We start from the raw sequence: 12,298 nt of genomic DNA, 5'->3' as shown, positions 1-12,298 counted from the left end.
CTCCCAGTCCTGGGGGGAAAAGTCGTGGAACCAGGCATGTAGGCGCAGGCGCAGGCAGTCCCAGGCAGGGGCCTCTGCCGCACCATGGCCGCACCGGGGGTCGTGCCTGGCAGCATTCCCAGCTGGCTCCTCTGGGGGCCAGAGAGCCACCAGGTGAGTGCTCTACTTGGCCCCAGTCGTGGCATGCACCACAGAGTTGTCGCAAACCCTGTGCAGGTCACACTGAGTCTTTATTTCTCCGGGCCACACAGGGCTGGGGCCTTAGAACCTCCCTAATGCAGAGCTACAGCTGCCAACGGAGAGGGCAAGGCCAGAGCAAGAGGCAGCTTGGTGCCTGGGCAAGGTCGGGCAGTGCCCAGTGGACTGAGACGGTGTTGGAACCCCACACTCCACTCGGCCCTGGGGCAGACAGCCAACAGGCAGGGCTCTTTCCCCTTCACGCCACCACCCTTGATTCTGGGCAAAGGTGGATGGCAGACACAGACAAGCTGGGAAGAAGGTGACGAGATGCCAGGAAGATAAGCTCCACGCGGGTCAATGCTGCCCGTGGCGACAGTGGGCCAGGCTGCCGTCCCGGCCAGGCTGGCCGTGGGGGCCGCTCACAAGCCTGCCTTCCCCGCCTGGCAGCCCTGCTGCTGCAGCTTCCGGATGAGTTCCAGCAGGTTCATCTGCAACGCCAGCTCCTGGGCCAGCAGAGAGTCCCCTGTGAGGGCCCGAGTCACACTGGGCCCCTTGGGTCCCAGCCCAGGCCTCAGAGGCTGCCTTTTCCCAAGGGGTCAGAAAGAGGTACTGGGGCCCTGAGGGCAGGAGGAGACGAGATGACTGGGCTGACTTCTGGCTGCAGGGGCGGACCCTGGGCTTCAGCCCTGGCTCGGGGCGTACAGAGGGATGTGCGGAGGGAGGTGGGAGCATCCCTGTGGCCGGCTGGCTCCCCTTCCTTCAGGCAGCGCCCCTTCCTGAGTCTCATTCTATCCCCTCACCCCTTACCCCGACCCAAGCCTGGGCCTGCACCCTCGCCGACCAGCAGCGTCTGGTCAGGCCGGGGCGCTGACCTGTGGGTTGCTGGTGACGTAGAAGCCGGCGACACCCGCCTTCTCCAGCGTGCTCTGCTGGTCCGCCACCTTCCGGTCCAGCTCCAGGACGATCTTCTCATCCATCCGGCGCTGCTCCTCCCGGATCCGGTGCTCCACGGCCTGCCGCACGAGGGCACCCGAGCCTGGCTCTGCGGGCTCAGCCCCTGCCCACTTGATAATGCCGCCGACCCAGGGCCCCCTCCCTACCTGATAATGCCGCCAACCCAGGGCCCCCTCCCTACCTGATAATGCCGCCAACCCAGGCTGCTGGCGGCCACCTTCCTCCCCGGTCCCCTGGCCTCACCTGCTCAGCCCCTGCCCACCTGATAATGCCACCAACCCAGGGCCCCCTCCCTACCTGATAATGCCGCCAACCCAGGCTGCTGGCGACCACCTTCCTCCCCGGTCCCCTGGCCTCACCCCGTTGGCAGCAGCAGCCCTAAGACTACCCATGGTGGCTTTACTACCCCCAAGCCTCCTCCTCTTCCCTCGGCCACACTAAAGAGGGCTGAGCAGTGGCTGGCCAGGTCTCCCCCGTTCTCTGCTACACTTTAGGAGGCTCCTGGCGAGGTGGCCTAGGGCTGGGCCACTGACAGGGCTTGGGACCCTCCCCTGGGCTTCCCCTAGTCCCTAGCTGCCCTGGTACCTTGCACACAACTCTCTCGGGGACCTCCCCTCTTACCCCTGTCAGTTACATGCTGTTTCCCAGGGTGACCCACTGTGTGACCTTAGGGCCCGGCACTGACCAGATAGAGTCAGCACTCGGAGTTGGCTGGGGTGCACGGGCCCCTGCCTGGGTGTTCCTGTCACTCTAGTATTGCTCTTGCACGCCCAAGGCTACTAGGGATGTGGGCATGGAGGAGGTCTGGGCCTACCTCATGATGCCCTCACCTCAATACCTGCTCTGGGGCGGCCAGGAGCCACTGTCGCGGGGAGCAAGTGGAGGGGAAAGGCCGCTCTCTCCCCGCGTCTCGTGTCCTTGCCCCACTTGGGGGCCTGAATGCTGTGCTCTGCAGTGAAGAGCCACGTGCGGGAACTCACCGGACGCCAGCTGCCTGCCCCAAGACGCGCCCAGCGCAGCCACCCAGGCCTGCAGACACCCTGAGTCCCTACCCCCAGCCCAGTCAGCAGAGCCCACGTGGTGCCGTGCGGAAGGGCCAGGCTCTGGCCGCACCCCTTACCTCCAGCTCGCGCTGCTGAGCCACCTGGAGCACGGGCAGGTGGTGGGGCCGGCAGCTCTGCTGGGCCTCCTCGTGCTTCTGCCGCAGCGCCTGTCTGAGCACTGTGGGCGGGAGGGCCGCTCAGCAGGCGGCGGGGCACGCCGCACGCCTCGGTGACCGCCCCAGCCGTCCGCGCCCCAGCGTCCCACCTCAGAGCAGCCAGGCCAGTGGGGCAGGGGGAAGAACCCAGGCTCAGAAGACCAAGGGGGTGGGAGGAGTCAGACTGGGTGGGAGGCTGTGGTCCGGAGGCTGCTGGGGTCAGATGGCCACAGGCTAGCACTTCCGGGCGTGTCCTGTCCCATCATTCCTGAGTACCCACAGAGCCCAGAGACCCCCCACCTCAGGCAAAAATCTAGAAGAGGGGTCACCGAACAGGGTGGAGAGCACCCACCACCCACTTTGGGGGTGGGCCAGAGCCCCCCCAATCCACCACTCCCAGCTCTCTCCTGGCAGGAGTGGAAGGGTGGGCATGGTCCCTGGGTGGCCCAAGGATGGGTGCTGGAGAATCCACCACCTCACACTGTATGTGCATACCAAGCCCACCAGATCCTGACTTGTACACTTGGGTGGCGAGATCCAGCACGGGAGACCATGCGGTCATAGGCAAAACCAGCCTCTGAGAATACAGTCATACAGGCATCACGCAAATGAAGATGATGCAATAAAAAAAAGACAGGTTTGCTGGTCTCACAGAGCCTGGTGAGACCCCTGAGACTATGGCCCTAGGTACCCTTCAGGTCTGGAACTGACCTCCTGTGGTTTCTAGCCAAACAACAGACAGGCACATGGGGTGAACATTTACATCAGACAGATACACTCCTTGGAGCAATCAATTATGGGAGAAAAGAAGGGCAGTTTGCTCAGGGGGACAGCTAAGGGAGCAGGAGTGCGTGGAGGGAAGGACACGGGAAAGACATAACTGGGGAGGAAGTGGGAAGCGAGATGCTGCACTGTGGGGAATTACAGTCAATGTCATGAAATAAAATGTGTTATGAACTGCTGTATGGAAAATGAATTTGCCTTGTAAACTTTCACCCAAATCACAGTAAATATTAGGGAAAAAAAATGAAGATGCAGCCTAAATAAATGGGACAGAGCCCACCCCTGCTGACTAGGGGATTCACTAAAATAAAAGATGATGGCAGGAAAACCTCGAGGCAAGAGAGCCCAGGGAAGCCTGGGTCCTATGAACCAACAGAGGCTCACTGTGGAGGAGTCAGTGCTGCTCAGAGAGGGCCTCACCAGGCAACGCTCCCATGTTGTTGTTGTTGTTATGTGCCGTCGAGTCATAGACCCGACTCACAGCGACCCATCCTTGGGCTTCCGAGGCAGTATCACTATGGAAGTAGATTGCCCAACCTTCCTTCCAAGGAGTGGCTGGTGGGTTTGAACTGCCAGCCTTCTGGTTAGCAGTCAAGTGCCTTAGGCACTATGCTACCAGAGCTCCTAACGCTCCCATGGTCCCTGCTAAACTATGCCAAACACAGACTTGTACATAACTGTCCCGTCTCACAGGAGTGGGCAGAGGAGAACGGTATCACGGGATGAAAAGAAACCACCATCACAAAACAAGAACATGGCCGATCAGGCATCAGAGCTCCAGACCCCTAAGTGTCAGATGGCTAACTCTCTCTGGTAAGAAGGGTCCCTGGCTGTTAGAAAGCACAAAAGCCAACACTCTGCTCCTGGGAAGAAACCTGAACCTCCAGCTGTTCTTGGGAGGGTGTGTGGGGTCTCAGTGTCAGCCACCTGGCACCAGCTGAGCCCACAGCCGCCACCTTCTTTTCCTTGGCACTCTGTATACCCCTCAACTACAGCATTTATCACATTACATGTGTTTTACTCCAAGACACACCTCCAGACATCTCCATACACAGGGATGGGAGACAGACTCCCAGTTAATACTCCGAGCTGCTAACTGAAAGGTTAACAGCCTGAGTCCACCCAGAGGTGCCTTGGAAGAAAGGCCTGGCAATTGATCTACTTCTGAAAAATCAGCCCCTTGAAACCCTGTGGTAAACCAAAGACGCATGGACGCAATCAGTCCAAGGGGCTAGTGGCCCATGGGAACCTCAGCCTGCACGGCCCTGGGACCAGAAGAATTAGTCGGTGCCTGGCTATCACTGCCAACCACTCAGAAAGGGATCAAAATTGGAGATCATGGATGCAGGGAAAATGTGGAACAAAACTCAAAATCATAAAAAAGACCAGGCTTATTGGGGTGACAGAGACTGGAAAACCCCTGAGATGGTGACTCCTACTCACCCTTTGGGCCTGGAAATGAACTCACTCCCATGGCTTAACTTTCATCCAAACAACAGTCGGGCCTATGAGATGATCAATTACACCAGGAGTGCCCTCCTTAGAACAATCAACCACGGGAGATCAGAAAGGCAGCAGGGACACAGCTCTGGAGGCAGGCATGCCCAGGAAGGAACACAGGGAAAAGGTAACCGCAGGGACAGGGAGGAATCGGGAAGAGAGCTGTTACATCGCAGGGAGTGTAATCAATGTCACACAACAAAACGCGTATGAAGTGTTGAATGGAAACTGAATTTGCTCTGTGAACTTTCCCCCAAATCACAGTAAGAAGTTAAATAAATAATTAAATAGCGACGCTATGCAGCACGGTCCTACGCTGACACCCGTGCGGCTGCCGTGAGTCAGAACTGACCTGAGGGCAGTCGGTACTTGTACAGTTACGTGGCTGCAGTGCATACAGTATGAAGGAAAAATGAAAGGACACAGATAAACACAAGGGCATTTCAAAGCTGCTTTGTTCCATTACCAGGTCAAGTCCCAGCTCCCAGCTTCTAGTGGGTAAGCAAACAGGTAAGACGGGAGCTGCCCTGGTCCTGAGGCAGAAGGGGCTGGAGTCACTGGCGACCAGGGAAGCAGAGAAAAACGAGGTCAGCCAGGCAGCACCCACTAAGTCAGCTGGGAGGACAAGGGACGCCTGCCTACTGCCGCGGCACCAAACCCGCCCAAGTTTTCTGAAGGACAAGGAGCACGTCCAGAGGGTTTCCAAGAACTCCTCCACTAAGAGGAACCATGCCTCCACGGAGAGGGGGCAATTCTAAGATTAAGGCATGGGAAGAGCGAGAAGGACCTACTTCCAACACCTTCACGTACCAGCAAGTAAGGAAGTGCCGCCTAAAGTCCTCTCCTGACCACACGTGGTACGATTTGAGCATTAAAAAGACTAATCAGAAAACTACAGACCAATGTCCCTCATGAATATAGATGCAAAAATCTTCAACAAAAAATCCTAGCCAACAGACTCCAACAACATACCCAAAAAATAATTCATTATGACCAAGTGGGGTTCATACCAGGTATGCAAGGATGGTTCAACATTAGAAAAACAATCAACGTCATCCATCACATAAATAAAACAAAGGAAAAGAACCACATGATCCTATCAATCGATGCAGAAAAGGCATCTGACAAAATCTAACACCCATTCCTGATCAAAACTCTCAGCAAAACAGGAATAGAAGGGAAGTTCCTCAACATAATAAAGGACATATATGCAAAACCAACAGCCAACATTATTCTCAATGGAGAGAGACTGAAACCGTTGCCCCTGTGAACAGGAACCAGACAAGGATGCCCAGTATCACCACTTCTATTCAACACTGTAGTGGAAGTCCTAGCCAGGGCAATAAGGCAAGAAAGCAAATCAAAGGCATACAGATTGATAAGGAAGAAGTCAAACTATCCCAATTTGCTGATCCTATACATAGAAAATCCAAGACACTAGCAAAAAAGAAAAACTACTGGAATTAATTGAGAGATTTAGCAGAGTGGTAGGATACAAGATCAGCATACAAAAATCAGTTGGATTCCTCTACACCAGCAAAGAGACTGCTAAAAAGGAAATAAGGAAATCAATACCATTTATAATAAAAACCACTGCCACTGAGTCGGGTCCAACTCATAGTGACCCCTCCTTGGGTTTCTGAGGCAGTATCACTACAGAAGTACATTGCCCAACTTTCCTTCCGGGGAGTGGCTGGTGGGTTTGAACCACCAGACTTCTGGTTAGCAGTCAAATGCCTTAGGCACTATGCCACCATTTGTTATAGCTACCAAAAAAAAAAAAAAAACTTGGGAATAAACCTCACTAGGGACACAAAAGACCTATACAAAGAAAACTATAAAATACTACTTCAAGAAACCATAAGAGATCTACATAAATGGAAGAACATGCCATGCTTGTGGATAGGAAGATTGAACATTGTGAAAATGTCAATACTACCCAAAGCAATCTATACATTCAATGGAATCCCAATCCAGATTCCATCAACATTCTTTAAGGATATGGAAAAACCAATCACCAATCTTATATAGAAAGGAAAGAGACCTTGGACAAGCAAAGGACTATTAAAGAGGAAGAACAAAAGAGGTCTCACACTGGCGGATCTCAAAACCTACTATACAGCCATAGTAGTCAAAACTGCCTGGTATTGGTACAACAGACACATAGACCAGTGGAACAGAATTGAGAACCCAGAAACAGATCCATCGGCCTGCGGTCAACTGATTTTTGACAAAGGGCTGAACTCCATTAAATGGGGAAGAGATGGTCTCTTTAACAAATGCAAAACTGGATATCCATTTGCAGAAAAATGAAACAAGATCTGTACCTCACACCACACATAAAAACTAACTCCAGAGGGATCAAAGAGTTAAATGTGAAACCGAAAACTAGAGAGTTCCTCAAGGAAAAACTAGGGGCAAATTTAGGGGCCCTAATATATGGCATAAATAGACTGTCAAGCATACCCAAAATGCACAAACAGCAGAAGAGAAACTAGATGAATGTGACCTTCTAAAAATTAAATTTTTATGTGCTTCCAAAGACTTCTACAAAAGGGTAAAAAGAAAACCTACAGATTGGGAAAAAATATTTAGCAATCACATGTCTCACAAGGGACTTATCTCTAAAATTTATCAAAAACTCCAACACCTCAACAACAAAAAGATTAACAATTCAATTCTATAATAGGCAGAAGACATGAATAGAGACTTCACCAAAGAGGATATTCAGGCGGCCAACAAACACATGAAGAAATGCTCACGATCATTAGCCGTTGTTGTTATGTGCTGGAGTCGACCCCAAGTCATAGCGACCCCTCCTTGGGTTTCCAAGGCAGTATCACTACAGAAGTAGATTGCCCAACCTTCTTTCTGAGGAGTTGCTGGTGGGTTTGAACCACCAGCCTTCTGGTTAGCAGTCAAGTCCCTTAGGCACTATGCTACCAGAGCTCCACATTAGCCATTTGTTGTTGTTGTTGTTATGTGCTGGAGTCAAACCCGACTCATAGTGACCCCTCCTTGGGTTTCCGAGGCAGTATCACTACGGAAGTAGGATTGCCCAACCTTCCTTCCGAGGAGTGGCTGGTGGGCTTGAACCGCCAGCTGTCTGGTTAGCAGGCAAGTGTCTTAGCCACTATGCTACCAGAGCTCCCACATTAGCCATTAGAGAGATGCAAATCAAAACAATGAGATACCATCTTGCCTCAGCACTAATAGCAACATTCAACAAGACAGAAAATAACAAATGCTGGTGAAGATAAGGAGAGACTGGAACTCTCATACACTGCTGCTGGGACTGTCAAATGATACAGCCACTGTGGAAAGCTGTATGGCGATTCCTTAAAAAGTTGGAATTAGAAATACCATTTGATCCAGTAATCCCATTACTAGGTATATATTCTAAAGAAGTGAGAGCCAAGACAAGAACAGATATATGCATGCCCATGTTTATCGCAGCACTATTTACAACAGCAAAAAGATGGAAACAATCTATGTGCCCATCAACAGAAGAATGGATAACCAAACTATGGTACATACACAATGGAATACTATGCAACCCTAAAGAATAACATAGAATCCGCAAAACACTGCATCATGTGGATGAACTTGGAGGACATTATGCTGAGTGAAATAGTCAATTACAGAAGGACAAATATGTATTAGTTCATTATTGTAAAAAGTCAAGGAAAGGTTTACACATGGAAGGAAACTTTCTTTGTTGGTTACCAGGGGTGGGAGGGGAGGGGAGGGAACACTGCAAAAAAAAATTAAAATTAAAATTAAAAAAAATGAAAAGAATAATCAGCTGTGTTCTTCAGGTTTGTGAACTGTATGCATTTTATACCAAAACAAACTCAATGCCATCAAGTTGATTACCCCTCACTGGGTTTCTAAGGCTATATATCTTTGTGGAAGCAGACTGCCTCATCTTTCTTCCATGGTTCAAACCACTGACCTTTTGGTTAGTAGCCAAATGCCTTAACCACTATATCTCCAATAAAAAAATTCAACAAGACAACCACCCAAACATTTAACGAAGAAATAGTATCGGTTGTACACAAAGTCTTCCAGTAAACTGAAGAGTTTTCAACTCATTCTGAGGCCGGCATTACCTCGATACCCAAACCAGACAAAGACAGAACAAGAAGACAAAACTACACATCAATATCTATCATAAACACAGAGGCAAAAATTCTCAAGATTTTAGGGAATTAAGTCCAACTTGTATGTTTTGCTTCTCTAGTGCTGCTCTAACAGAAAATACCACAAGTGGGTCACTTTAACAAATAGGGATTTATTCTCTTACAGTTTTGGAGGTTAGAAGTCCGAGTTCAAAGTGCCAGCTCTAGGGGCTGGGTGAAGGCCACTCAACCTTGGTCTTCAGCTCTGCCTCTTGTTCCCAGCCCATTGGAGCTGGAGGCATCTCTTAACTGAAGCAGCCACTGGCTGCTGAGGCTGACAAACCTAAGGTCGACAAGTGAAATGGAACAGTTTGAAAATAACAAGCAACATGGCAGGCCACTAGTTCAAGTCCAGAAACAGTCCCAAGCAGACCACGTTCCTAAGCCTCACAGTTGCTCACAGTAGATTCTACCATGGAGTTCATTACCAGTCTCATCATGGGGAGTAACTACATCCAGCTGCCCAGCCACTCAAAACCAGGCCCAGCCAAGCTGACATATAACCTTAACCACCACAGTGTATAAAAAGGGTAATATATATCACAGCCAGGTTATGATTTATCCAAGAATGCAGTTTATCCTAGAAATTAAAAAAAAAAAAAATGTAATTCACCATATTAACAGAACAACCACATGATCACCTCAATAGATGTAGAAAGAGAACTTGACAAAATCCAGTATCTGTTCCTGGCAGAAAACACTAATCCTGAGGCCAACCAGTATCACCTGCCCCCATGGGGAAGGGGCCCACCATCACTAGGAGGAATTTTGCCACAGACATCTAACCTGGATCTAATCAGGCCTCTAGCCCTGCCTCTCCATTTACAGGAAGCACAGAGGGTGAGAAACAGATTAAATGACACCAGAAGGAAGTCATCCCACAGATCCAGAAGAGGGCCCATCTACAGGGAAAATGCCACAATAAATGTTGGGGAACTGTTCTAGAAGAGAACAGTAACCAACTGCAATGTGTGAGCCGAGACTGGCTCTTACTGTTCAAGTGACAATTTGAGATAACTTAGGAACCATGACCCCGGACTCAAAGATCAGAAGACACACTGGAATGGCAAATTTCTCAGGAGTCTATCCACGCGCTGTGGTTGCATAGGATAGTGTTTCTGTCTTAGAGCAGCAGTTCAACTGGGTTGACTGTAGGGTTCTCTAGAGACATTCTTGGTTGTTATGACTGGGGCAGGGGAGAGGCGTGCCACTATCATCTAATGCAGAGCCCAGGAATACTGCTAAACATTCTACGATGCATGGGACAGCCCCCCCACACACACACTTATCCAGCGGTAACTGTCAAAAGCTCTACAGTCAAGAACCCTGGGCTAGAGGAACGCTGCAGATTGATAGGTCATATGATGAAGGATTATGATGTCTTCTGAATATATAAACAGGACAAAATGTTAATTTGAAGCCAGGTAGAAGTATACGGGCATTCATATTATTCTTTTAACCTTTCTAAACGTTTGATTTTTTTCTTTTTTTTTTTTCTTTTTTTTAAGTAGTAAGAAGCTGGGGGAAAATTTTAAAAAAGGTGGGAAACCTGATGGGGTATGGGAGTTGCAGGAAGGACCCAGGAGTCCCCGGTAGTCCCGGGTGGAACTCAAGATCAAGAGGCTTTGGCTGACACTGTGCCCCAAACGGGAAAAGCTCGTGTGCCACCGGGAACAACGCGTGGGAATTCCAGGGGCAACCGAGAGGGATCTGGCCCCAGAGACTGCCGCACAGTCCTCGACACATGTTCATCACTGTGGGGCATCGGCTGTCATCGGCTGGTGGCCACCACCCGGGTGTGTCCCTGGGCTGGCCGAGCACCCAGGCCTTGGGGCCACGCTGCCTGGGAGGAGCTGGGGAGCTTCGGGGAGCAGGAACAGTCTCGTTCTCAGAGGGCAACTGACGAGACTCATGTGTCATGAAAAAAGCGTTATCAAAGACTCCGCGCCAAGAGTCCGGTCAGTTTCCCGGGCCTCTTGCGAGCTAGGCCCAGAGAAAGGCAGAACTGCACGGAGACCGACAGCGCCCTGGCGCCGCCAGCCGGGCGGGCTGACCCCGGGAGTCCGCTTCCCCGAGGAGCCCTCGGCGTGGCCCGCCGCCCCGCCCGCGTACCTCGGTGGTCGTTCTGCAGCCGCAGGCGCTGGTTGTACAGACTCTTCTCGGTGAGGTGCTGGATCTCCAGCAGCCCCTGCACGATTTCGAACACGGTGCCGTCCAGGAGCGCCAGGGCCAGGTCGCTGAGCGTGGTGTACGACAGGCGCTGCTGGAAGGAGCTACGGGCAGAGGGGGCGATGAGCACCGAGCGGCCGCGAGGCGCCTCGGCCCGCCCACCGCCCACCCCGCCCCGGGTCGCGCACCTGGGCAGCTCCTTGACCAGGCTCTGCAGGGCCGACAACAGCTGGTAGTGTCGCTCCTGCTGCCGGGTTCCGTCCGCCGCCTCCTCGAAGGTACCAGGGTACCGCTCCATGTCGCCGGCGCCCCGCCCGCCGCGGGCCACTGCGACCCGTCCCGTCCCTTCTACGTCACTCAGGAGCGCGACGAGTTCGGCGGCCTGGTAGCCTAGCCCCCAGAGGCTCGCCCCACTCTTGCGTCATTCAAAACAAGGCCGCCCCGCCTCCAGCCCGCCCTCCCGGAGGCTCGCTCGCCCCTCCGCGGACCCGCCCCAGGGAGTTCCGCATGGTCCCTGGCCTTCTGGGGAGCTCTGGTAGCATACTGCCGAAGGCACTTACTTGGCTGCTAACCAGAAGGCTGGGGGTTCAAACCCACCAGCCACTCCTCGGAAGGAAGGTTGGGCAATCCTACTTCCGCAGTGATACTGCCTCGGAAACCCAAGGAGGACTCGCTATGAGTCGGGTGGACTCCACGGCACATAACAGCAACAACTCTGGTTGCTGCTTCGTCCTGGCCTCTTCGAGTGTAGCTCCACCGCCTGGGAACCCTGAGATCGCCAAGGCCGCCTGGCTGCGCCGAGCCGCGCCCCAGCGCCTTCGCCGTTTCCGGCCCCTGCGTTTCTGCTCGAGGCGAGTGGGGCTGCGGCAGCGCCTCCAAGCGGCCTGAGGCCCCTGTGCGGTCTCTGCCTGGCAGTTCTCCAAAGGGCTCCTGTTGGGCTGTGCCCACAGAACCCCAGCTCCGCAGATCACAGATGACCTCTATCCTTCTCCCTCGCTTCTCGGGCCTCAGTCTCTTTGTTTTACAGGGAATAGTAAAGTGCTTTTTCACTGCATTCACTGCAGTGAGGATTACGTGCCTAGTAATACTGTTCGAAGTGCGCCGTCACAGGTGCCACCTCCGTGTAAGCGTGGGGCTGGGCCTAGCAGGGGCACCGCGGGACGGCCCGGCCAGGCCACATTAGGTCAGGGTGCTCGCCTGGGGACCTGGCCAAGAGTCTGAGAGCACTAGCAAAGGCAAGGTAGGGAGGTCTTCCCTGTGTTTCCGGTGGGAGGGAGCCCCAAGCGCCGCATGTCCGTGGCCTTGCCTTTCAACTGCCTCCGCTAACTGGACA

General features: G+C 52.6%; 1 protein-coding gene across 1 annotated transcript; it reads right to left on the bottom strand.

The window, feature by feature from the left end:
* Positions 1 to 599: 599 nt before the first annotated feature.
* On the bottom strand, positions 600 to 11,353 carry DGCR6L (DiGeorge syndrome critical region gene 6 like). Its single transcript, XM_042783285.1, has 5 exons — positions 11,154 to 11,353; positions 10,909 to 11,069; positions 2,255 to 2,355; positions 1,053 to 1,193; positions 600 to 683 (listed from the first exon to the last, which is right to left on the bottom strand). Exons 1-5 carry the CDS (start codon positions 11,261 to 11,263, stop codon positions 600 to 602), a joined length of 597 nt encoding a protein of 198 aa, XP_042639219.1. The 5' UTR covers positions 11,264 to 11,353.
* Positions 11,354 to 12,298: the final 945 nt, after the last annotated feature.

This window comes from Orycteropus afer, unplaced genomic scaffold, assembly GCF_000298275.1.
Source record: "Orycteropus afer afer isolate SDZICR_OR568_19922 unplaced genomic scaffold, OryAfe1.0 scaffold00829, whole genome shotgun sequence".
Classification (NCBI taxonomy): Eukaryota; Metazoa; Chordata; class Mammalia; order Tubulidentata; family Orycteropodidae; genus Orycteropus; species Orycteropus afer.
The sequence above is the reverse complement of the archived record's forward strand: the minus strand, read 5'-3'. Positions and strand labels throughout refer to the sequence as shown.

Coding starts and splice junctions, on each gene's coding strand:
- DGCR6L (XM_042783285.1), bottom strand. CDS start 11,263: ATGGAGCGGTACCCTGGTACCTTCGAGGAGGCGGCGGACGGAACCCGG. Junction 11,070..11,153: donor CTGGTCAAGGAGCTGCCCAG/GTGCGCGACCCG, acceptor CTCTGCCCGTAG/CTCCTTCCAGCAGCGCCTGT. Junction 1,194..2,254: donor CTCAGCAGCGCGAGCTGGAG/GTAAGGGGTGCG, acceptor CTCGTGCGGCAG/GCCGTGGAGCACCGGATCCG.